The sequence below is a fragment of the Podarcis erhardii genome (assembly GCF_964252035.2).
Source record: "Podarcis erhardii genome assembly, chromosome: 2".
Taxonomy (NCBI): domain Eukaryota; kingdom Metazoa; phylum Chordata; class Lepidosauria; order Squamata; family Lacertidae; genus Podarcis; species Podarcis erhardii.
The window spans coordinates 74,538,686-74,564,637 of NC_138498.1; the positions used below are offsets into that span (position 1 = coordinate 74,538,686).

Consider the following 25,952-nt stretch of genomic DNA (forward strand, 5'->3'; position numbering starts at 1 on the left):
AGGCATTTGTTTGGTTTTGGATAGAAGTAGTTTATTTTGATGCTTGAGCATTTCCCCCCTCCTATGTCAATGTCACATGGATATTATCAAACAAGCAAAACCTTGCAATTGCCCATAATTGTTTTATTTTAATGGATGTTGTGGGATTTTTATTTTTATTTAAAAACACACATTTTGTATGCATTTTCCACTGGGTAGGTCTGGATGGTAGTACTTCAGCCTCCGAGAGGGAGCGGCTGATAAACCAGTTCAACGACCCCAGCAACACTTCGGTTTCACTCTTCCTTCTTTCCACACGGTAAGTTGCGTCTAATGAGGTATTTGCCACCAAGAATCCTTGGCATTTGATCCAGTTGAAAAGATGGCCTTAAGACCTTTTAGAAACCTGTGGAGGTCTGCACTAATCATTCCATAGTTATCTTCAGAAGTTATTGCTAACATCCGATTAAAATTTTATACCAGGGTTTTGAGCAAAAGCAACAGACCCCACATAAGATATGATTCCCAGGCAGAATAGAATGTGTGTGTGTGTGTGTGTGTGTGTGTGTGTGACCTCCTTCTCTGCAAGGGGACATTTACCAGCAGCAGCTCTGCAGGGAGCTTCCTGGATGACTTACGTTTTGATAGTTTGATCGGGATATTTATTAATTATTTTTGTATCATTGTAGCTTGTAAGCTGCATTAAAAAGATTTGCATCCTGTATAGGAAAAATATATAATTTATTTAGGAGACCACTGTAAGCAGATGAAAACATTAGCAGGGTTTAAATAACACTTGTAATGTAAACAAGTACTATGGACATTATGGACAGATTTAAAATATGAGTTATGAAACAATATGCAGTTGAAAATGTTGACAATATGACCCAAGGAGGGGATGGAGGGAAGTCTAGAGATTCAGAGAAATCCCTCAATGTTGATATTTATTTGGTATTGTTATAACTCTACACTTGTAAAATCAAATAATTTTATTATTTTCAAAAAGAAGAAGAAAGATTTGCATCCTGAAATGCAGGATATAAATAATGGTAACAAATTAATGAATATTTTATATATTTTTAGAGCTGGATGTTTGGGTGTGAATCTGATCGGTGCAAACAGGGTGATAGTATTTGATGCCTCCTGGAATCCATGCCATGATGCTCAGGCAGTATGTCGGGTGTATCGTTATGGGCAGAAGAAGCCTTGCCACATTTATCGATTAGTTTCCGATTACACCCTGGAGAAGAAAATATATGACCGCCAGATCTCCAAACAAGGGATGTCAGGTGGGTCAAATCTTCACATGTCTCCACCAAATCACCCCTGTCTTTTAGCCTCTGAAATGGGTTCTCGCTTGCTTCCTGGTTTTCTTCTTTCTTCTTGTGTTTGCCAGTACCTGCCCTTACGTATGTCACCACGCAAGGAATGTTATTGGAGGTCCAAATGCAACAAGAGCAGCAGTTCTTCCTCATTTTGGATCTATGTATGTTTTATTTATGGGACGCGGGTGGTGCTGTGGGTTAAACCACAGAGCCTAGGGATTGCCGATCAGAAGGTCGGCAGTTCAAATCCCCGCGATGGGCTGAGCTCCCGTTGCTCGGTCCCAGCTCCTGCCAACCCAGCAGTTCAAAAGCATGTCAAAGTGCAAGTAGATAAATAGGTACCGCTCTGGCGGGAAGGTAAACGGCGTTTCTGTGCGCTGCTCTGGTTCGCCAGAAGCAGCTTAGTCATGCTGGCCACATGGCCCGGAAGCTGTATGCCGGCTCCCTCGGCCAATAAAGCGCGATGAGCACTGCAACCCCAGAGTTGTCCGCAACAAGACCTGATGGTCAGGGGTCCCTTTACCTTCTTTATGTTTTATTTAGATCGTGTTGTGGATGACTTGAATCCGGTGTTGAACTTTACCCGGAGAGAGGTGGAGAATTTGCTACACTTTGTGGAAGAGGAACCCGAAGCTGTCCAGCATTCATTCAGCCCAAACAAGATCATGGAATCTGTCTTGCAGCTGGCCTGTCTCAAGTACCCTCACCTCATCACCAAGGTTAGGAGGGAAGGGGAAAACCCACTATTTTCCTAATCTTTATTTTGCAACCCTGACCCATCTGCTTGTCAATAACTTCAAGGTGTCAAAGCCACATGGTTCTCATCTTGAGAAAGCCTGCTGTTGATGTAATCTTGTTCCCATGTAACGCTAAGCCAAACTATGGCTTAGCACAAATAAATCCAATTGCAGGTTCCTGGAGAGGAGATAATAGCTGCTTTGCTCCTTCCTGGTCATTTTGCTGCTGTGTTGTGCTGATATAAGTTATGGGTTGGCTTAGTGTTTAATCTGAACTTGGCCTTGAGGTTTAGCTCTCTCCAGGCAAACAGCAAGCTATAACCGAGGCATCTCCTGTGTTTCCTGCAGATAACTTGAACCTCTTTCTCCTTGCTATAACAAGGACTTGGTCCTTTTAAATAACCAGCACCTGACAATCAGAGGCAGCATTTCACAATAATGCAATTGATATTACACACTCTTTGAGGAGACAAGCTGTGCCAAGCCTTAATTTACTATACAGTGATACCTCTGGTTGCAGATGGGAACCATTCTGGAGGTCCGGTTGGATCCCGAGGTTTCCGCAACCTGAGGACCACTTCTGCACATGGCGAAACCCAGTCAAATACTTCCGGGTTTGCCGCTTTCGCATCCTGAAGTTTACGTAACGAGAGGTGCTACTGTAATTTGAAGTACTAGTACATGATTTTAGCTGCTAGGCTAGCATCACATGCTAATAACATACTTCTCCTGTGGTGTTACAGCTCATAATTCATCTGGAGAGAGCAAAACACCAAGCCTGGGTTTAGATGATGTGCTAAGCCAAACCACGTAGAGCAGCAGCAGAATAACCAGAGGAAGAGCAAAGCAGTTGCAGTCTTTCCAGGACCCAACCAAATACTCCTAGCCTTTGCAGGGAGGGTAAAATACCAATTATATAAAATAAAGCCTATTGGCTCCCAGTTTCTTCATACGAAGATGGATAGGTTACGAAAGGGACACGGGTGGCGCTGTGGTCTAAACCACTGAGCCTTGGGCTTGCCGATCAGAAGGTCGACGGTTCGAATCCCCGCGACGGGGTGAGCTCCTATTGCTCGGTCCCTGCTCCTGCCAACCTAGCAGTTCGAAAACATGTCAAAGTGCAAGTAGATAAATAGGTACTGCTCTGGCGGGAAGGTAAATGGTGTTTCCGTGCTGCTCTTGTTTCGCCAGAAGTGGCTTAGTCATGCTGGACCACATGACCCGGAAAAACTGTCTGCAGACAAATGCCGTCTCCCTTGGCCTGTAAAGCGAGATGAGCGCCACAACCCCAGAGTCATCTGTGACTGGACTTAACTGTCAGGGGTCCTTTACCTTTACTTTTTGGATAGGTTAGTGGTATCCTATAGCTGGAGGGTAGGATAGCTGCCATTCTTTCACCCTGTGTTTTTGTGGTACTTTTGATTTAAAAAAAGAGTTCTTAAAATGATACTTCCCATTGTTGTTACCACAGGAGCCTTTTGAGCATGAGTCGCTGCTGATTGACCGTAAAGAACACAAGCTCACCAAGGCAGAGAAGAAAGCAGCCAAGAAGAGCTACGAGGAAGAGAAACGTGCATCCGTCCCATACACCCGTCCATCCTACGCTCAGTATTACCCAGCCACTGACCAGAGCCTGACAAACATACCCGCCTTCAGTCAGAGGAACTGGTGGGTAAAACCCTTTCCTTTCTGTATGTAACGTTCAAGGCGAATGGCAACTTCTGATCTGCCCCAGCCCCTGCTTCTTGGCAATCGTTTTCTGGCTCTTAGAACATGGGGCAAAGAGGTTAACCAGTAACTCTGAACAATTAGAGATGACTGGGGAAAATCAAATTAAACAGCATTCTGTTGTGATGGGACAGTCAGTACAGTATTCAAAGTACATATACATCATATGGATTGAGCAATAAGGTACACTTTCCCCCTGAGATTTTCAGGATACTTTGATACTGATTTCTTGTTGCATTTCTTGCACCAAGTCAAATACCAAAACTGCCTATGAAGCGCCCCAGAAATTGTGGAATTTAATATGTGGTTGGGGACTCAGCCTATGTCGTATATACTCATGTTACTCCATAATCTGGAATTATTTCCTCTGCAGGCCCCTTTTCTCTGCATGTGGATTATTAAAGTGATGATGGTGTCACACATTGATTTTTTTTTGGGGGGGGGTACTTTGATCCTCCAGATGACAATGAACTCCAACTCCTATCAACTCCAGCCAGCATAGCCAGCAGTTAGGAATGATGGGAATTGTAGTCCAAAAAATCTGGGTAGCCATATCCCTGGTGTTAGGGCATTAGGTGGACAATGGAGTGGATGATTCCATGTTGTAGTAAGAAGCTATTGAGCCCCTTCCAGCTCTGTGCTTCTGTGAAGTGCTGATTCCTTCCTTTCTTTTTCCCCCACAGGCGACCAAGCCTCAAAGGTGAAGAGAGGCCGGTGGCAAGCGTACGCCCTGTTCAGTCCACCCCCATTCCTATGATGCCACGCCATGTGCCATTGGGCAGTATGGGATCAACATCAGTTTCCAATCCTGGCATCAACTTTCCCATCAATTACCTGCAGCGAGCTGGTGTCCTCGTACAGAAGATTGTCACCACAACAGGTCAGTTGCTTTCCAGCTTCATTGAAAATGGAAGTTCCTGCAAAAGGGGGTTGTTAAAGTGAAATGTGTTGCCAGCCCTCTGATGTTAAAACTGACCATACAAGGCAGCTGCTGTTAACCTTTTGAGGCCAGGACTTGCCTTTTAATATGCCTGCTTTTGATTAGTTATACCTGCATGTCCATCTCTGATTTTTGCCGTAGGAATATCAGGGCTCCTGTACCTTCAATAACTGCACAGAAGATGGAATTTTGGTAGATGCTGCTTGTCATGCAAGTGAGAGAAAATATTTGCCTTTTGAAAATTCCATCTTTTGCACAGCCATTAAAGGTACTAGAGGTCTGTGTGCTTTCCAACCGTCGTCTTAAAAACAAAATAAAATATCTCGAAAGAGAGAGAAAATGATAGTGATGCCACTGCTGCGACATACCTTAGGTGAGTCTCGCTTGGGCTTGTGGATCTCAACCCACCAGCTGAAGACCAGAGGTATAGGATTATGAGTATTCATTCCCAGAAGCAAATGTTTTTTCTCATACATGTATTTTGAAAAGTAAATAAATACTGCTTTCACATTTTACGGAGTGCATTTCAGCTTTTGTTTAACTGGTGGCCCTGTGTGAGCTGGGGCTCTTAGGAGCTGCAGTCCAAAAACTGAGCCAGATGCTTGGAAGCATTTATTCAATTGTTTTCTGGCTGAATTTTCCTTTGTAAATGTACACAGTGTGTCACATATGTACTGTTTGCTCCACTTCAGATATAGTGATCCCAGGTACAAACACTTCCACTGACGTGCAGGCAAGGATCAGTGCTGGAGAAAGCATCCACATTATCCGTGGAACTAAAGGTAAAAAAAAAAAAGCCTGCCTTTCCTGGGCAAAGAAAATGTGTATCCATTTCTCCGTTTTTCTTTTATGATTTGAGATTGGTGAGGGGGCTGCTATGTTTTTGTGTAGATAGGCAAGAAGAGGAGGCAAACTATGTCACTACAGAGGTGTTAAGGAATCTACTATTACAATAAATGCCTTTGAACCCTAGTTCAGAAACCCCTTATCTCTCATTCAAACTGACCAGGGTCAGGCACACACAGAGTTTGCTCCTCATGACCTTTGTTTGTGATTGACTGTTTAGTCTAACACATGGTGATATCACTCAGGAGGTCTTAATTGTCAGCTTCACAATTTTCTCCTGGAATCTGAACAAGAAAATAAGAGAGTGTTGATGCTGTGTCTTTGTAGGAAGTTGATGAGCAAAGCTTTTCTTTCAAAACTTTACTTGCAATGTCTAGCACGTGGAGGCAGTGCAGAAAGTGAAGGCGATTTTCTGTAATGATTAACATAAGGGCGCCCTATTCAGCTGGTCATAAGTTTTCTTCTGGCTTACCTCTGACAACTTCCACCCATCTCTCATTTAGGGACATATATCCGGACCAGCGATGGACGAATCTTTGCTATTCGCACCACTGGCAAGCCAAAGGGCAGTGATGATCATCGCATGGTTGCCTCGGGTAAGGTGCTTATTCTGGCAAGGATGTCTGACTGCGTTTGCCTTTAGGGATATCCTTTGGGGGTTTTAATTTATTTATTCATAACCCTCTCTTTTGGTTTAACAAACTCTCGGAAATAACTTACAATGCCAGCATAGGAAGCTGCCTTAAACTCAGTCAGACAATTCATAGAATTGTAGAGCTGAAAGGGAGCACTAGGATCATCTAGTCTAACCTGCTGCAATGCAGGGATCTTTTGCCCAACATGAGGCTTGAACCCACAACCCTAAGATTATGCTCTACCAGCTGATCTATCCCTCGTTTGTTTATCTAGGTCAGTATTCCCTACTCTGGCTGGCAGCAGCTCTCCAGGGTTTCAAACAGGGTCTCTCCCAGCCCTGCATGGAGACACCAGGGATTGAACTTGGAACCCTTTGCATGAAAAACAGGTGCTCTACTACTGAGCCACAGCTCTTCGCCTAAAATAAATAAATACTAAGAGCTAAAACAAAATACAGACATTAGGCATTCAAATAACAGAATGCAGCTAATTAGCAGGTTAAGATCACATCTTAAAAAGCAAACATTTTTTAAAAGTGTTGATCTAAAAATGAGAAGGGGCCTGGCAAATTGCGATGGGGAAACTACTGCCTAGTCTTGTAGCCAATGCTAGAAGCCTGTCTCTCAAGTACCTCTCATGCCTCTCAGACTCTTGCAAAAGATGGGCAGAGTAGAGCTCCCCAGGTTGATCTTAAGCAGAGGGCAGACTCAAGCCATCTTTTCCAGCACCCTAGTTCTGCCTCTTGTTACTTCCCTGGTCTTATCTACTGATGTGCCTCTGTCGTTCACAGGATCCCAAGGGCCATCTCTGGAATCCACAAGCAACGGCCGGCATAATGCCTCCTCGCCCAAGCTTCCCAACACAGAGGAGCTCACTCGGCCAATCTCCCCCGACAGCCCTGAAATCATCAGCGAACTGCAACAGTATGCGGAGGCGGCTGCCGCCCGTGAGTCCAGACACAACTCCCCTAGCACTAACGCGGCACCCGGACACCCAGCCCGGAAAGACAACACGGCCCCGTTAGCAGCTCGTGGAACTGAGCAGCAGCGAGCAGGGACTCGTGGTACAGCTCCCTCGTCCTCTTCAGCCCTGCCGGCCACCAGCCACCACGGTGACAACCACTCCGTGCTGGACTTAAGAGGCAACAAGCGCAAGTCCACATCGCCTTCCGGCCCGGAGGAGCAGGCCCACCGGCAGCAGAAGAAGCGGCCGCTGCCGACAGCAGTCCAGCCGTATGAAAGTGGGTACCCTGTCTCTGGTGGGTTCACCATGCCCTCTGTTCCCTTAAACCACAACCTAGCCCACCCATTTCCTCCCCAAGCAGGCAACTCCTTGTACATGAGCACAGGCTCCTCCTATTACCAGCTGCCTAGCTTGCTCTCAGACCCCCACCTGGTGTTTCCTGTGACTACTGACCCTCTGCTGACAGCCGGCACTGCTAGTTCCTCTGCTGCTACCTCAGCCACCGCCAGCGTCCCCTCTTTCATGTTAAACCCCTCCATGACGGGGATGCTCTCCAACTACTCGCTGCCCTTCACGCAGTCACTCCTGCCTGAGCCCAGGATGTTTGCTCCTTTTCCATCCCCAGTCTTGCCCAGCAGCCTTCCCAGGAGCATGGCGTCTGCCTATCCTGGCTTCATGTCCCCTCATTCAGGATATCCAGCTGGGAGCCTCCTTCGGTCCCAGGTGCCTCCGTTTGACACCCACGAGGTCTCTGAAGTGGGCTGCAGCTCCAACGAGGATGAGGACAAAGATGACGATGTAATAGAGATCACGGGGAAGTAAGGGGCCTAGTCTCTTGTTAGAGCTCAACTCGGCCGGCAGGCAAAAATAAATAAACAAAAAACAAAATCCTCACTGGACCTTTCTGGGGCCAAGGGTTTCCATCCGGGACACAGCAGAGGTGGAGGAGACTGGAAAGGAAGGTGGCGTTTTTAGTTGTCCGAGATCTGCATTGTATGGGGAACTGTATTGAATGGACACCCACCCAAGAGTGGGGAAGCAAGAGAGTTGCAGGAGGGAAGTAATACTGTAAACCATAGGAGTGCCTCCTTGACTTTCCCTCCTGCGCTCTGAGTTGTCCAAAAGGGAGACCTGCCATTACGTTTCAGTGCCCTTTCTTAGGCTGGAGACACTGGTTTGTTGTTTTCTCTCTCTCTCTTTGTCTGTGGAATAACTCTCAAACACGAACTGCCTTATCTGTGAAAGTTCAGTACCCCATAGTAAATAGGGGGTGAGTTTGTACCCTAGGAGACATGATGATGAATAGCATTGTTAATGGAGGGAGGGAGGCGGGTTTGGAAGGAGCAGGCAATATGTAATGTGTAGGTGGGAGGGTGTGGGTGGGGCAGGGTCTATGTGAAAACCAGTTTTGTCTTTCATCCATCTGAAAGCTGAAGACAGGTGAGTCTGGTGGTCTTCACCAGGCCCTCATCAGGTGGTATCGGGAGTAAGGAAGAAGCGGTGATGGGGTGCAGCTCTCCTGCTGCCTTCCCCATTTGAAGGCAGGGACCTTTGTCGGCTCAGCTTCACACTGGCTTCTTCAGCAGGGTTGGGTTAGGACTTGTACCAGTCTTTTAGTGAGGTAGTGCTCAGTGGAGGAATTGCAAGGATTTTCCTACGTCCCTCTCTAGCTTTTTGTAGTGGTTACTCTCCCTCTGCCACCCCACCCACTACCGAGGAGCGAGTAGAAGAAAGCTTAGCAGTCAGGCTCCGGTTGACCACAGTAAGTCGAACGTCTTACAAAAGGGATGCGCTCGAGAGCCTTGCTGCTTTCTGTGTTAATTGTTGACACTGATCCGACTGACCTTCTCCTTCTGCAGAACAGATTTGTTAATTTATTTAACGAAAACAAACTATTTATTTTGGGATTCTCTTTCCTTTTCTGCCTTTTCCTTGCTGTAAACAATGGCCTCTACTGAAAGCAGGATGGTCTGCATGGGGAAGAATTGGGGGTGGTGAATAGGCTGCTTGACCAAAGCAGAGGCAGTGTGCAGGACCAAGAGACAGCACCCCCCCCCAGTCAGCTTCCAACACTTGTTCAGCTGATAAAACATCTAACAGCCCCTGTATTCCTTGTCCCTCTGAACATGCAGCAACACTGCAGGTGGTTACTTCAGTGTCAGCTGGAACCCTGCTTGGTGTCTAGCGTTCTCCCTTGTACTAAGTAACAGTTAAACTTGCCCTCAACGTTTGTTGGAGAGGTTGGTTACGCAAGCAGGATCCCACCACTTGAGTGGATCGTGAGTAAGAAAGTAGTCAAGCCGTTGGAGAGGCATGTCCTCTACACTGTGACTAGGCTCTGGTCCATGCTTGCTCTGTTTATATGTTGCCACAAGGGTGTATAAGGAGAAGCTGTGAGCTCTCATAGCAGGCTTAATGAAGGGAGTGAGTTCCATGGTTTAGGCAGAAAGACCAGTGTCTGTCTTTCTGCTGGGGGATGGGATACATATAACAGAGACAGTGGAATGGTACCCAGAGTCCCTCTTATAAAGTGGAACCAGGTACTCTCTTCAGGCTTTTAAAGAATTGCCATTCCAGGGGAAAGAAGGCAAGCACTCACTGCATGTCCATGGCAGGGAACGAACGAGAGGGTAGTCAGCCCCCTGTGCTAAGGAAGCCTTTTCAGGATAGTGGTGAATGAATCCCCATTCTCACCTTACCTTTGTTAGGTGGTTAAAACTGCCCCCTCATGTGGAAACCTCTCCATCCTACAGAATTCGAGAATTCAGCCTTTGTCCACACTGTTTGAGGTCTACCAAGATCCACAGTTCAAGAGGTAGTGGCTGGGTGATCCACATATTGGTTCTGAAAACTCTCTCTGTGTATGTATGTGTGTGCGCGTGCGTGCGTGCTTGTATGAACCGTAAAAAGCATGAAATGATGGGCTTCCTGTCTTTTCTCTGTTTATGGGACACTGTCTGTCAGACCTGACTTCACCATTCGTAGAAGCCTTAGATTTACAGATAGCTATGCAAATTACTTTTAATTATTTTAAAATAAAAACATTAAAATAGTGCTTTCTTCTTTAACATATCCTAGGAGTTGAAAACCGAGGGGTTCTGAGCAAACTTCTGGACAACTTGTCTTTGGATGCACCATGGGAATAAAAAACAAACAAACACAACCCCCCCACAAAAATAACAAAGCAAATTAACTGATGGTGTCCATTCGCGTTTCTCCAAAGACTTGGCCATGGTACGTCTGTGAGTCATGCCCTTTTGTGATTTGTATGTGTCCACCTCATACAAAATATGATGACACTGATTGTACTGTAAACTCACTCAGCTGTCTTTTGCAACCCTCGATAAGTGGACTTGGGGACCGGATGGTAGGCAAGGTGGGTTCTTGCTTGAGCAGCAAGGTTTTAGAACTGCTGAAGCCTAAGCCATTTTTGGAGGAGGATGTCATTACTTTAGGCTTCAGGCAGGCTCAGTCTTCAGTGTGTTGGTTTGGGGCAGCATAGCTAATGATAACCTGAGATATCTTGCCAGCTCCTGTCCTCATTTCAACTGAGTAACAAATTTTGACAGGACAGGCTGAAACGCTCTGTCCATTACTTCAAACAGTGCTTCCTTCTGATTCTCTTGTTCCTTTTGAAGAATGTACAAAGGGCTCAGGAGGGGTCACTGGACTAGGCAGGTTTTTAGCTCATCCTCACTGTAATAGAGGGAATAGATACATCTGGGATTAAGTAAACTAGGCCTTGTAACCACCTTTTAAATAGGAATGGGAGGTAGCTATTAGCTGTAGAAAATGGTGTGTACACCTGTAATTTACTACTCTGGCCACTGGATGGCAGTGTTGCATCACATGGATTATTTAGGTTTTAAAATACCTTATTTTGAAAAACTGGCTTTTGTACTTGGTTAAGAAAGCTATAAAAATGTTACGTCTGTCTGTCTATGCACATCTCTCTCTCTCTCTCTCTCTCTCTCTCTCTCTCTCTCTCTCTCAACTAATCTTCAAATGTTAGCGGAATGCTTGCGAACGTATTTGCACGACTGACAAACTCCACTTCACCTCCCTGTCTCCCCTAATAACTTCTGTTAGACCAACCACTTTCTGTAACCTTTGGAGAGAAGTACTTTGTTGGGACAGATGCCTCTACTTCAGCAAGTGCCTGAGCTGGGTCTCTTTCCCACCTGTAGGGCGTTATACTGGTTTTGTCTCCAAGTGATTGAAACTTTCATTCCCCAGCGCTTGCTGAGAGAGAATTCCGTTGCCAGTGGGAATGAAGAGAACACTCTTCCACTCTGCGTCCTTGTTGCTCCTAGTGGGCGCAGTGCAGCCTCCTTCTCAAAATACTTCAAATCTCCCAGGTGTTCAGCGTCCCCTATGAAGCTGTGGCTTCCGACAACAGAGGGAAAGCTGCTGTGCCTTGTCTGTGAAGGGCAGAGAATGCTTGAGACAAGAGCTGGGTCAGAATGGCTTAGTGACTTAACCTAGCAGAATATCAGAAAGGTCCCTTCCTTGATGCAGCTGTAATCCCCAGGAATGTAGTGTCCACTCAAAAGCAGCGTCTATAGTTTTGTGCTGTAGAGAGATCTCTGAATCCACCCACAGGACCTGGGCAGTCCCTGTCTCCCATATCTCCAATAACGTTTCTTTCTCTTGCTGGTTCTTGGTTGTGTTCCTGAGGCTATCCCTGGTTGACTCTGCTTGGCCCTGTGTGACTTGCACTGCAAAATTTCAGACAACAAAAGAATTGAGGAAGGAAACTTGGGGTGTTCAGCTTTTTACAGATGCTAACACAGACCCTAGGTGCATATCCCAGGAGCCAATGGACTGTCCTTTTTAGGCCATTGGAAGGTGATTTACATATACTGTAGCATTTCTTCAACAGCTTTAGAGCAACACTATTAAGTCTTGAGTGATACAGAATGGAACTTGACCCCTTTAATAAATGCTTAGGGGAAAGAGGTGACCTTAAACTGTGATGTTTCCTGGACCTTGATGGTACACTCTCCGTTTTGCTCCAGCTTCGGGCAGCCCACAATTTTAAACTGATCACGATTTTGTTTGGACACATACTGCCTGTGATGGATGGCTTTAAATTGTTGTGGGCATAGAACTGAGGGACTTAAACCACAACCATGGTAAGGGTTATATGTGTGTGTATATGCATGTATACTAATTTCTGGGTGCTGTCTCTTTGTCACACTTTCATACGACCAAGAGATGGAACTTGAATGGGATTTGTCAGGTGAGAGCAGACTTGATCTTCAATCACTTTGTTTGCAATAACACTAACCCATAGTTAAGAGGGATGAGGACAAAACACATCAGGCCTTGGTTCCGTGCACTTCCCTCTACTTTGGCACAGCCATAAGGACATTGGAAACTTCTGCTTCTGTATTAGATTAAACCACAGTTTTGGCATTATAAGTGAAAGGTAAACTACTTTATCTTAATTATGTTAGGAAAAGGCAACTTCTTAAACTGTGGTTTGAAGTTGACTTGTCTCAACAACTATGGTTTATTTGTCTTGAGTTTGATCTACAGGGAAAGCTGTAGTTAATTTGAAATGGAAGTGAAAGCAGGCATGGATCACCCAGTTGCATTGTCATTGCCCTGAAACAGGGGTGGGGAACCTCTTTTTGTCTGCTAAGGGCCACATTCCCTCAGGAGTAATTTGTTGGGGGTCATATGCCAAACTTGGGTAGGCCAGAGTGAAATGGGGGGTGAGGCCAGGGGAGCAACCAACTGCTCTTGCTAGAGGTATAAAGCAATAGCTGGCAGATGGCTCCTTTCATTCCATCTGTTTTGGCTCCCCTGCCCCCCCACCATCCCTTCCCTTCCTTCAGCCCACCAGAAATTAGGCTGAGGGCCCCAGGTTCCCAACCCATACACTGAAATGTGTTGTGTTCAAAACAGCCCATTGGCTCCTATAGGACAAAGTTAAATGGGCTGCAATTTCAGGCAGAGTTTTGAGGAGACAAAATCTGACTGCAGCCGCCAGGAGTCCCTGCAAATATATGGGCATCCTCTCTGCCTCTCTCACCATGACGGACATATTGCTAGTTGTAAAGAAAGCTGGCTCATATTTTTTATCAGAATTAGGGGATCAAATGACAGCAGTGCAAATGGTCATGGGAAGATATGGCAAGTCAATAAAATTATACATGTATTTGTGCTGAAATCTTGTTTTAGCTACCATAGATGTACAGTTACTAAACTGGGGGGGGGAATTGTCTGTGGACCCACTAAACAGAGAAATTAAACATTGATAGATTAAAAATAATAACAAAACCTCTTGCATTCCCCCCCCTTTAACGTCAAAACCATATTAAGTCAAGCCTGTTGATTTACAAGTGAAAGGCCGTTTAGTCTTTGTGGGAATGTCTGCTCCTGGTAACTCAAAACAAGAAAGCAGATTTTCAGGAGAGGTGGGAGAGGGTGCTGCCAGTTCAGGGAAGATCAGCAAAGAATGGGAGAAGCTAGCAGAGGAGGAGGGATCTTTTTTCTTCTTATTTTGCTCTGTATCGAAACAAGACCACTAACAGCTGCCCACAGCTGCATTGCTTCTTGGGGTTCCTATATTATTAATTTCCCAGCTTGCATTCTCTGTCCCTCCATTGAATCCATTTGTACAGGGGAGCTGAGTGAATCCAATGGTTTTCTTGGTTTGTTTCTGTTCCGCCTTTAGTTTGTGGCCTGTCTTTTGTGATTGGGGGGGGGGGGGAAATGGCATTTCTGTAGCAGCGTCAGTTGGTCGGCTGGTTGCACGCATGGGTCATGTGCTTCCCTCATCTCTCTGTCCAATGGGATGCGCTTACCCGAGAACAGAGACATTGAACAATTTTGTTGTTTATATGATGTATTTATTTTTACTTGTGTTTCATGTCATTTTTTTAAAAAAATAATAAATTGTAAGTTGGTATAATGCCTATCAATTCTCTCTCTTTTTTAAAAAATAAACTTCAAACATTACAACAGTCCAATGATTTTGGTCTGGAATGAATTTGGTGTTTGTTTTCAAGCATAAATATACTCTGGCTGCCATATGGCTAAAATCAGTTGCTACCATGTCCCTTGAAAGCAGTGCGACTTGCTACATGCAACTAACTTGCTTCGTTGATTTCCAAGGAATGTAAATCATAACAACTGGGTTTAGCTGTACCAGGGCAGCTGTCTTAGCAGGTAGGTGGTGGTTATTTGGTACCTGAAGGGGCAAAAGTTCATTTCGGTAATAAACAACACTTGGATCAGCCAACCACTTTTCGACAGAAGTCTGAACGATGGGACAGCCTGCCTATCAAGAAGGTGGATATTTGCTTTCACCCAGTTTCAACCCAGTTTTTCTACTAAGGGGACTATCAGATTTTTGCACAGGGTGCCCCTTAAGTATTTGTTGAAACATGCTTTCACGCAAAAAAGCCTTGAGGCACAGTTGATATTTGTGATAGGCCTAAACCCCATAAGAATATCCAAACCACAAACTGTATTTGCTATAAGCTACAAATGCTGTTTTGTAGTGGGTTCTGGTGTGAATACACTTTACTATTACAAGGACCAGAAAGTTCAGGCCTCTCAGCCACTTCTTACATAAGGGATCTTCATATAGTTGTTTCTACTCTGCGTGTTTTCTTTAGCACAAAAGCTTCAGCTGCTAAATAATTTACTATATGGGAGGGAAATGATGGTTTTTACGACTTGCCTTCCCTGACACTCAGGAAGTCAAAGTGCTGTATCTCTGCAGTCGTGGTGATGTAGCTGCCTACCTGGCAGATTTGGCCTACCTGGGGGTGGGAAGGATAAGATCTAGCCAGCCCAGAAGTTCTCCACCCATCTTATACAATGGAGACCTGAACTGTGAATTCTCCTATTTACTGCTAGGATGCTCTGTTGATAAATGCTCTGACAACCTAACATCTGTATTTCGGATGTCACTATGTCAGATACTAACTAGAGATTCCATATCACAACTTTCTCTTTCTGCCTCCTTCTTGATGGTTTCCAAGGATGATATCCAACTAAGTCATACTCAGAGTAGGCTCATTGCAATCCATGGGCTAAAGTAACTTAACTCCATAGATTTCAATGGGTCTATTCTGAGTTTAGCAAACATGCACAGTTGTGCCTCCCCCACCCTACATGGCACAGAGGGAGGCAGCTAAAGAGATTTTGGGGGGAAGCACTGGAATGGAGTTTGAAACCCAGTTCCAGGTCAATGGAAGCCAATTTTCACAAGTGCTTCAAGTGGCTCCATTTCTGGTTAGAAACTATCTGAAGCAGAACGTATAACAATACTTCTATGTTTTTCTGTTCTGGATGGGAGTTGTTACTTAGTGCCAACCTGGGCACTTGATCCTTACTTATGAGGTGATACAGTTTTAGCCTGAGGTAAGGATAAGGCAGCTTGCGCCCTGTTGGGAGACCCACACTGAGGCTGTACACTCACATCCCTACATGTGTGCCTGCCCAGTGAACCCTTTTTGCAGAACAGTTGAAGGTAATCAATCCTGTTTTCCACTACTGATGTAGGCACTGGTAGGTACTGCTAACTGGTTCCTGTTCTGCTATGTAAACTCAAAATGTGATAGGCTGAGGTGAATTTGAATATTTGGGAAGTGTGACATTCAACGTGATGGTCCACTACAAAATGCTGTCCATTTATTATTTCTGTACATCCAATTACCTAGGGATTCCGTAGTTTCTTAACATCAACAATTCAATCAAAAGTTCCTCAATTTTGATGTCGTCGTTGCATTATTTTACATTTTGGTTCAGTTTTTTTCTGGCAGATACTGTGAAAAGGGTTTCGGCCGATGGATCAGAAGGAGAGGTGAGTACAAGAGTGCCAAACATTGAGCACGGCAGTGATGTCCCAACAAAACCTGCTGTTAAATATCTAGTCATAATCGAGTCTTGTCTAATATGAAATGAAACTCCCACTTGAGCACTGTCTGTAACATTATGTTTAATAGAAACTGCTTGGTAATTACCTCAAAATTTGAAAATTGGTGTCTCTTTATTTAAAATGTTCCAGTAAGGGACAATAGCTCAGTGGCTACATCTCATGCTTTGTATGCAGAAGGTCCCAGGTTCAGTCTTGGGCTTCTCTGGGAAGGTTTGAGAAAGACCCGCACCTGAAACCCTGGGGAGCTACTGTCAGTCATTGCAGATAATACTGAGCTAAATGGACCGATATTTTTACTCTGTGTAAGGTGGCTTTGTCTGTTGCTGAAGCAGATAAGGAGCTGGCACATAACCTGTCACCATGTAGAAATGCCAAAAATGGAGGGGGTCACCTCCCCCACCCTCCCACTCACTTCATCTGCCCTTGTCACAACCTGCAGTCTGGTGACCATGTTAAGGCCAACATTTTTAATTTCAGTTAAATAGTCCTCTTTAGCTGTGTATTATCCATTCTTAAATGGGCAATGGAGGCCAAGTTCTTTTGTGTGCAAAGCATTTTCTGTCCATGAGCTATAAAGCCCCCCAAAAAAACCAGTTTAGAAAAAGGCCAGCAAGGACAGTGGCTGGATGTTAAAACAAGACATAGGTATGAGGCAGATCACTGCTAAATGGTTCTTGGCTAGAACAGACCTCTGCCCACTGTCAGAAACAGAAGGCTGCGTCACCTACATTTGCAAATATGTTTTAAGGCCTTAACCTTTATATGAGACAAGTGCACACTTGCATCTGGGTAGAGATACAGACAGCAGTGAGTGAGGTTGAGCTGCCTTTTCTTGTCATGAATACCCATTTGTCACTGCATGAAGGGTGAAGTGACCCCAAGTCTTCGGGAAACACAACTCATCATTCAAGTGTATCACCCTGCCTAACGCTGGCCAGGCATGGAAGGGCCCTGATTCTCACACTTTTGTATTTGATCATAACACAGCTCCCACCCTACCCAATTCCTAATTTTACCCCTGGGGTGTATATCACTTATCATAGATGGAGTTGCAAATGCTCATCATGCAATTGGCAGGTGCATAAAAGGTCTCTCAGAAACTGGTACCCCCAATGTCTTTAATGGACACCATTTATTAGGAAAACAAAGTGAAGACAACTACAAAATATGTGTTATATGATATGTAAAGAGCGTAAAGCTCTCTTGTCCAATCTTTACAGAGGAGTCGTGGTATCACAAGGCAAACCAGGCTGGTCAGTCCATCCCGCATGACATAGGCTGGGAAAGGCGATCCCACTGCACTCCTCAGGCTGCCTTGTAGACACTTTGCACACTTTGCAAGTATATTCCTTCCTCTGGTAGCCAAGGGGAGGAAGAAGGCAAAAACCCAGAGCTTTAGCTTCAGAAAGGACTCACTGGCCTTTCTTGGCCTATGTAGTGAGTGGGATCTGGAGGCCATAAATGCAGTGGATGTGTCTGTGAAGGGCTCTTGGCTGCAAAAGGTCTCCAGAGAGTACCTGCTGAGTCTGTTTGGGTTCCTTGCATAACATTACGGGGGCCCAGGCTGCCGACGGACTCTGCCTCTCTTGCTTTCTAAAGGATGCTGCTGCCACTTTGGGCTCCATCCTTTCTGTCTCCGCCTTTTCCTCCGCTGGAGAGCATCGCAAAGCTCATCCAAATTAGTGCCAGGGGCACCCATGGCCCATGAGTACCCTTTGTAATGCAGCTGCAGCTCTGGCGCTGATGCAGGGATGGTGCCGTACGGGCCTCCTGCTTCTTCTGTGCTCTTGCTCCGCCTGGTGGTGAAAGCCTCCATGGCCTGGTGCCCGATGATGCGCAGGCTGTAGTAGGTGAGGGTTTGGGAGAAGGAGTGCTCCGTCCCTTGGCACTGGTAGATTCCAGCATCCTCCTGGGTCAACTGATTAATCAGCAGCCCTTGCTCTAGGATTGAAAAGTGGCCCATGCTCCCAATCTGCAAGGAACGCAGACAATATCTGCTTGTTTAGCAGTCTGGCCAGAAGAAAGGCAGCTCTTAGCAATGCCGATGATTAAGTGGTATATAAATAAATGTCTAAAATAAATTATTTAAACACATGCTTTCTCCTTCCCCTGCACAGCAATGAAACCCTTTGTTCCCATGGCTCCCCAGGGCCCAAAGAAACGACCCCACTACCACGTTTCCTTCCCCACTGCTATACCTCCTCTAGGACTGGTGCATTGCTGCGCTGCACAAGCCAACGGATAGCCGTCTGCGGGGAACGTGGAAGGCACTCAAGAAAAGTTGAGTTGTTCTGTACACCAAACACCACCTTTTCTTCAGCCATAGAGATTCCTGTGTGAAAAGGACAAAGATGGGGTTGGTTGACTAGAAGGAGAGGGGAACTGTCTAACCCTCTACACAAGCTTTTTGTGGAACACGCATCTCAGATGCACGCCTGTAGCAAAAAGGCAAGCAGTTCTCTCTACGCCTCCAAACCTTAACATGTCAGTCCCAGCACACCTACCCACCGCCAGTTCTGTGGTCATTACTCTTAGAAATGGGTTTTTGGAAGAGCCATGCAGGTTCTCTAGAATGCAGTCCACCACCCTCCGTCCCATTTCTGTAGCTTTCCTGAGAGAAAGTGCTGTAGCTCGGTGGGCCAAGCAGATGATTTGCACATGCAGAGCCCCATGTTCAGTCCCTGGCATCTCCTGGTAGGGAAAGACCCTGGCCCTGAAACCAGCAGAGGCACTGCCAATCACTATAAATCATGCAGAGTTAGACCAACAAATTGACTGCATAGTTCCGCTTCCTATATTTTATATATTGTACTAGTTAGTGCCATTATGCCTCTGTTAGGGAAAGCTATACCTGATTTACTTTCTGCAGTGTACAGTCGTACCTTGGAAGTCAAACAGCCTAGTTCTTGAATGTTTTGGCTCCTGACTGTTGCAGTTTTCAAACATTATTTTGGAAGCTGAATGTCCGATGGGGCTTCCGCGGCTTCCGATTGGCTGCAGCAGCTTCCTGCAGTCAACCAGAAGTTGCACTTTGGTTTTCAAATGTTTTGGAAGTCAAAATGGACTTCCGGAAAGGATTCTGTTCAACTTCCAAGGTATGACTGTAAATACAAATAGAGGACTCAAAATGGCTACAGTCAGACAGCAGAAGAACCCCTTTCCCCTTCACATAGCAGTTAGTTTTCTTCAAATGATTATTTAATTTTCTGAAGCACAGAGATAGACAACTACTTTTTAAAAAATCAAAATAAAAATGGAAACTCAAGACTATTTCAAATATTAAATAAATAACACATGGGTGTTTTAAATACATAATGCCAGACACGCGCGTCTTATGTATTCCCAAAGTTACATACTAAAACTGTCGTTTTGATGACAGTTTACAGTGACTTAAAAGTAGGTTTTCAAAGAGCACTTGCAGGGCATTTATAAGTTGGATAACACTATATTGTACCCACCTGGCTAAACCAAAGTCTCTGTGAGCTCTGTGCTTGAATTAGCCCTCATTATAATGACTTGCTCAGAAACTCAACAAATATCTCACCTCTTCCATTAGTGAGTTATGGTATATGAAAAGAGCCTTCCCACATGTATAGAGGATTAGATATTTGCAGTATCAACAACTTCTTGACTGTTGGTATTCAGCATTCCTGGGATCTTGTAAGTTATGTAGTATTCATGACTGGCGAATGCTTCCAGACTCAGAATTCTAAATACTGGTGAAGGCCATTTGCAAAACCTCATGAGACTTCTTGTTCTTTCCCTGAGCTCTGTGTGCAGTAGCATTCAACACCGGCTCCTTGGTATTGTGGGAAGTGATAAACAGGGTCATTGCCCCTTGTGTTGTGCAAAATACTATATTTTTAGCAGACTGAGCACTAATTAGTTGCTCCCTGAACCCTGTGGGACTGTCTTGATTTATTTAGCAGTTCTTTGCATTCATTCCCCCCGCCCTCAGCAACAATCTGTGTTGGCTATAGTACACAATACTGTGCACATCTTGTACATGCAGACCTCATGGCTACAATATCCAACCTCATGTTTCTACCTTCTCAACCCCCTGCTTTGTGCAACATCTTGTCTGATGAAGAGTTCTAGAGAACCGGACCGCTTTCCACATTTTGGAGGCGTTTTGACTGGTCCTTGCAAAGGAATTGCCTGAATGTGGATTTCCAAGTTTTATCTTGTGGACAAGCACAGCTACCTTGTGTTTTGTAAAGAAAACCCCAGTCCCCCTACCCACTATTTGTGCTGGGGACTTGAACTTAACATTTAATGTTTAAGCTCTGGTAATCATTAAATGCTTTCCTGCAAGGAAGTTGAAGATGTTTATTACCATCTCAAAAGAGTTGACTAATTGTTCACTGGCCTCTTCCCCCTCAGAAGTTAAGAGGAGGAGGTGGTGAAGTGCCTTCATGCAGTTTAGCTGGAGGGTGTATGTGCTCTCCTGAGTTTAAACACCTGTATAAACAGTGGGGTTGTATGTCTCCTCCACAGTTAATATCAATTGGCTTAGATCCTAAGATCTACCAGCCAAGTTCAGCTTGCCAAATGGGGATTTCTCACCTTCTTACCATTGAAGCACTGCCTGTCTCTGCCTCAGAGCTGCTCTTGATGGTCAGGAGCCCCTTGAAATGTGTATACACCAACAGGATGGCCATAACTGGAGAAGGAAGCAGATAACCTCCCCCCTTCAATTTTCACTGGGGCTCTGCTACAAACTTTGCTCTTAACTACAGCAAATACAGTCTCTGACAGTTGCATATAGTCATAACCACAGTTACACATAGTTGCTCTTGGGAATCACTGATCAAGGAGGGTTTTTTTTTTTTGTTTTTTGCATTTTGCACTAAATCATAGAATCAAAGAATCTTAGAGTTGGAGGGGACCCAAGGGTCATCTAGTCCAACCCCCTGCAATGCAGGAATCTCACCTAAAGCATCTATGACAAGTGGCCATCCAACCGCTGCTTAAAAACCTCTAAGAAAGGAGAGTCCACCACCTCTTGTGGGAGTCTGTTCCACTGCTGAACAGCTCTTACTGTCAGAAAGTCCTTCCTGGTGTTTAATTGAAATCTCCTTTCTTGAAACTTGAAGCCATTGGTTCATGACCTACCCGCAACAGCAGGAGAAAACAAGCATGCTTCCTCTTCTATGTGACAGCCCTTAAGATATTTGAATATGACTATCACATCTCCTCTCAGCCCCCTCTTTTCCAGACTAAACATACCCAGCTCCTTCAAGCGCTCCTCCTAAAGCTTACTTTCCAGACCCTTGATCATCTTGCTTGCCCTCCTCTGCACATGTTCCAGCTTGTCAACATCCTTCTTGAATTGTGGTGCCCAGAATTGGACACAGTATTCCAGGTGTGGTCTGACCAAGGCAGAATAGAGTGGTACTATTACTTCCCTTGATCTAGACACTATATTTCTGTTGATGCAGCCTTTGCTGCTGCATCACACTATTGATTCACATAGGAGCCAACTCTCAGGGGCCATGGGTCTTTGGCCCCCACAATAAAATATTTGAGGGGGCCTGGCCCCCACAAATTTGATTGGCATTCTCATTCAAATGGCGTGTGTGCTCCATCATGTGAACAATTTCCCTTCTGAGAGTGCAAAACAGAGGGAGTTGCTTATCTGCAGTTTTTGCAGGTGGGTAATTTAGAGTGAAGCATTAGCCAAGTCCAAAGTGGGAGTCACTATAATGGAAGTGTGCAATGATAAATGTAGCACCTTAAAGACCAACTGAGTTAGTTCTAGGTATGAGCTTTCGTGTGCATGCACACTTCTTCAGATACACTGAAACAGAAGTCACCGGACCTTTCTATATAGTGAGAAGGTGGGGAGGGGTATTACTCAGAAGGGTGGTGGGAATGGGTGATTGGCAGATAGCTGCGATGAGCCTGTTGACGACTCTTAACGACTGCAATAGGTCTAACAGGAAAAAGCAAGGGGTGAGAAGGTGAAAAATGGCTTTGTCATGTATAATGAGATAAGAATCCAATGTCTTTATTCAAACCAGGTCTCTCCATAGTTTTAAGTTTGGTGATAAGTTGCAATTCAGCAGCTTCTCTTTCCAGTCTATTTCTGAAATTCCTTTGTAATAGAACAGCTACTTTGAGATCTTGTATAGAATGTCCTGGGAGATTGAAGTGTTCTCCTACTGGTTTTTCTGTCTTGTGGTTCCTGATGTCGGATTTATGTCCATTTATTTATATAAATCCGACATCAGGAACCACAAGACAGAAAAACCAGTAGGAGAACACTTCAATCTCCCAGGACATTCTATACAAGATCTCAAAGTAGCTGTTCTATTACAAAGGAATTTCAGAAATAGACTGGAAAGAGAAGCTGCTGAATTGCAACTTATCACCAAACTTAAAACTATGGAGAGACCTGGTTTGAATAAAGACATTGGATTCTTATCTCATTATACATGACAAAGCCATTTTTCACCTTCTCACCCCTTGCTTTTTCCTGTTAGACCTATTGCAGTCGTTAAGAGTCGTCAACAGGCTCATCGCAGCTATCTGCCAATCACCCATTCCCACCACCCTTCTGAGTAATACCCCTCCCCACCTTCTCACTATATAGAAAGGTCCGGTGACTTCTGTTTCAGTGTATCTGAAGAAGTGTGCATGCACACGAAAGCTCATACCTAGAACTAACTCAGTTGGTCTTTAAGGTGCTACTGGAAGGAATTTTTTTATTTTGTTTTGACCATGGCAGACCAACACGGCTACCTATCTGTAATGATAAATGTGTTACTTTACACCTACAGAGGCTAGAGTAAGGGCCTGTATTAAAGGTGCAGGATAAGGATCCCTTGCAAAGTAACATGAATCCCGTATGTTGGAGCCTGCACAAACCAGAACCAAATGTTGGGTTTACATTAACTTCTGTGTCTAAATCCAGAGCTGACAGTGTTTATGGAAACTCAGGTGAGCACCTCAATATGTCCAGCTTTTGAGCAGCTGTGGCTAAATTAATCACTAATGGCTCCTGACAGCAGCAAAACTCAATGTAAATCAACATGGCACTTTGAATGAGATGAGTGCCACTTCCCAGGTGGTCTTTCTTGGGCTCTGTGTTTAAACCACCTCCACTTAAGCATGTGTTTTGTGGGTAAATCACCCTGGCAGCACTGAGAGTGATCAGGAGGAGGCTGCATAAACTTCTGGCAAGAACTAAGGCTGAGGTACACTAAAGCCTGCTTTGGCGCAAGGGATGCTGTTAAGTTGTTTTTTACATTTTCCCCAAGACTGAACAGTGGTGGGTTCTTGCTGCTTGGTGTGGCCTTAGCAGCTCATTGGTGTGCCCAGTAGAGTGCCCTTTGACTCACCTTTTGCAGTGTCCTGGCACTGGCTGATCGGATTGGCCTCCAGCAAATTTTGGCACTGGGCTCGCCTGCAGGGAAGACAGTTGGTGCATATGCTTAGCCAGGTTTCAGAGATGTTCAGGAACATCTGGATTCTTTTGAGGAGACTGGTAGGCTTGGCCTAACAGGCAGTGCATGCGAAAATGGCATGTAGGGATAGTATGGCTCGGGAATGGAGTGGTGGCGGCTCCAGTTCTTCAGTCTTCATCAAATTCATCTCTAGTTGTTTTTGTGTTGCTTTGCCCAGGAGGCAGTGCATCTTCACCATTCCTTCTCCATTCTAGCAAGGTGAAGTGCTGAGCACGTCGCCTTATATAGTAAGGATAGCTAACCAGTGGCCCTCCAGAAGTTGGTAGACTCTAACTCCCATCTTTTCTGACTATTTCTGTGCTGGCTGGGGCTGATTGGATCTGGAGTGCCACAGGTGCTCTATTTCTGCATCCCCAAATGCATCTGGCAAAGAAAAGATAAATGCTAGGCTTCTACATAACTTTCCCACAGAATGGCTCAAGCTAATGGCCAGTGTTCTACTTTCCCCACAGCCAGAAGGTGCCTAGGCAAGAAAGTGGCTGGGATTGGAGCCCTATGTAGAATGAAGTAAGGGACCTAAGCTTGGATGCTGGTTGGGTTAGGGAAGGTCAGGATTTACAGACAGTCCAATTTAAATGTTTGATGCTCAAGTCATATGATCTAAAGAGAACTCCAGACAGGCCATCCAGTATAAACAGCCATAGCAATGCTCATGTGTAGATGGTGATCCCCATCCCAACTACGCCAACTAAAGAGTTCTAGGAAGTGTATGGAGGACAGAGAGGGCACGCTAAAGAAGGGAGAGAAGGACAAGGTGGGAATTCACCTTTTTTTGGTGAGCAAGTAGGGCCTGCAGGACCTGCCATCCCAGGTGCAGTAGGGATCTCTAGCCAGGCAGCATTCGGTGCAGGTTTTGCCATAGTGTTCACAGCGATACAGGGAGAGCCGGACCAGGTCATTTGTAGTGCTCACAAACACCTCCTGCTGCTCACAGAACCAAGAATAGAAAGAGGCATCAACTTTTGTTTCCCTTTCCATTAAGTCATGAAAGCTGGCAGACTCCCATGAGTATGGGGAACACAAACATCTTATGGGAGCAGGAAGGAAGATCCAAAATCATAACTTATATTTAGTAAATATTGAGAGACGCCTGCCCTGAAGTACGTACTCTGAAGCAGCCTTCGTAACCTGGTGCCCTCCAGATGTTTTGTGCTATCCTCTATTCCTTGGCCATTGGCCATGTGTGCTGGGGCTGATGGGAACTGTAGTCCAAACACCAGGTTGAGGAAGGCTGTCCTATAGAAAAATGTGATTGGTAGATTAACAAATACAGACTTACCCTCTTAGGAGAAAACTGCATGTCTAAGATGGCTGAAGACATCTACAAGAAAGAGAAGACAGGAGAAGTTTGAACAAGCACAGCAAACTTCTATTCTGAATTCAGTATTAGCATCCCCAAAATTCCACCCCAGCTATAGACTGGTGTGTTCATAAACTGAGCCTGCTGTCTTCCTGACATTCTTGTATGCTACTAAAAAACCTAAGAAGAGCAACCCTGCTGGATCAGGCCAGAGGCCAATCTAATCCAGCATTCTGTCCTCACAGTGGCCAACCAGATGCTTACAGGAAACCACCAAGCGGGAGTAGAGTGCAACTACGCTCTCTTCCCACTTGTGATTTGCATCAAACTGGCATTCAGAAGGTTGAGTTCAGAAAAGTAGCAGGCTAATTTGTTCTCCATTGTTTTACACTTTGCCAGCACAAAAAACAGTCTTCACCCTCCAGATATGTTGTGTGCGTGGGCCTTTCTTGTCCTGTGTGTGTTACTTCCCATTTCTCCACTGCCCTGTAACACTCCAGTTAAGTGCAGAGTAAATAAAATTCTAGGTTGATGCACCAAAAGTAAGAAGCTGCTGTAGGTTCTCAAGAGACAGCTAAGCCCTAGGACAGTTGATTAAGTAGCTGGGAAATGCACAAGTCCCATCAACCCCACTCAGCATAGCTAACGGTCAGAAATTATGGGACCTGTAGCCCAACAACACCCAGAGAGCATTGTGTTGGCTACTTCTGTAGTATATGTTGCAAGAAGGGGATGCTAGATCTATGCCTTCCATTTTCATCAGCAGTCATGTATCTTATGATCATTATTTTAAAAAATGTATATTGCATCTTTCTATATGCAGGCCATAACCTTTAGTTCAAAGTCATCCATTCAAGGTCAAGTGAAGTCAATACTGAAGGGAAAAATCAGTATTGACTTCAACTTGCTTGGTTTCCAGGGAAAACTGCCAGGAGTTGGCTACTGCTCTATTTCAACCTTTTGCAAGCTTGATGCCTTCCAGGTATTTTGAAGTACAACTCTCATCAGCCCCAGCCAGATGTGCTGAAGGTGAGCCAAAGCAGTTTTATCTCAATAGGCTGTGCTGTCTAGGACTGATGGGCAAAGGAATCCAAATATACCTTGAAGGCAACAGGATGGTAAAAGGTGCT

The 25,952-nt window shown here is 45.0% G+C and overlaps 2 protein-coding genes across 17 annotated transcripts in view; one reads left to right on the plus strand and one right to left on the minus strand.

The window, feature by feature from the left end:
- The window catches only part of RAD54L2 (RAD54 like 2), a 73,455-nt gene extending 62,307 nt beyond the window's left edge, over positions 1-11,148 (plus strand). For 5 of the 7 annotated variants that reach the window (XM_081850463.1, XM_081850462.1, XM_081850466.1 and 2 more), the window contains exons 15-22: positions 199-298; positions 1,063-1,268; positions 1,848-2,023; positions 3,513-3,709; positions 4,453-4,649; positions 5,402-5,491; positions 6,059-6,151; positions 6,982-11,148. In XM_081850463.1, coding sequence (XP_081706589.1) covers positions 199-298; positions 1,063-1,268; positions 1,848-2,023; positions 3,513-3,709; positions 4,453-4,649; positions 5,402-5,491; positions 6,059-6,151; positions 6,982-7,976 — 2,054 coding nt within the window. In that variant the 3' untranslated portion in view covers positions 7,977-11,148. The remainder of the gene's footprint in view (positions 1-198; positions 299-1,062; positions 1,269-1,847; positions 2,024-3,512; positions 3,710-4,452; positions 4,650-5,401; positions 5,492-6,058; positions 6,152-6,981) is intronic. The other 2 variants (XM_081850467.1, XM_081850468.1) reach the window with 2 other exon arrangements.
- Positions 11,149-13,863: 2,715 nt separating this feature from the next.
- The window catches only part of LOC309335440 (semaphorin-3D-like), a 63,728-nt gene continuing 51,639 nt past the window's right edge, over positions 13,864-25,952 (minus strand). For 8 of the 10 annotated variants that reach the window (XM_081850477.1, XM_081850476.1, XM_081850478.1 and 5 more), the window contains 5 exons: positions 24,802-24,843; positions 24,289-24,446; positions 23,397-23,461; positions 18,252-18,385; positions 13,864-18,025 (listed from right to left, as the gene is read on the minus strand). In XM_081850477.1, the coding sequence (XP_081706603.1) occupies positions 17,603-18,025; positions 18,252-18,385; positions 23,397-23,461; positions 24,289-24,446; positions 24,802-24,843 (822 nt within the window). In that variant the 3' untranslated portion in view covers positions 13,864-17,602. Of the gene's footprint in view, positions 18,026-18,251; positions 18,795-20,619; positions 20,717-23,396; positions 23,462-24,288; positions 24,447-24,801; positions 24,844-25,952 lie in introns of those variants that run through there. The other 2 variants (XR_014153502.1, XM_081850481.1) reach the window with 2 other exon arrangements.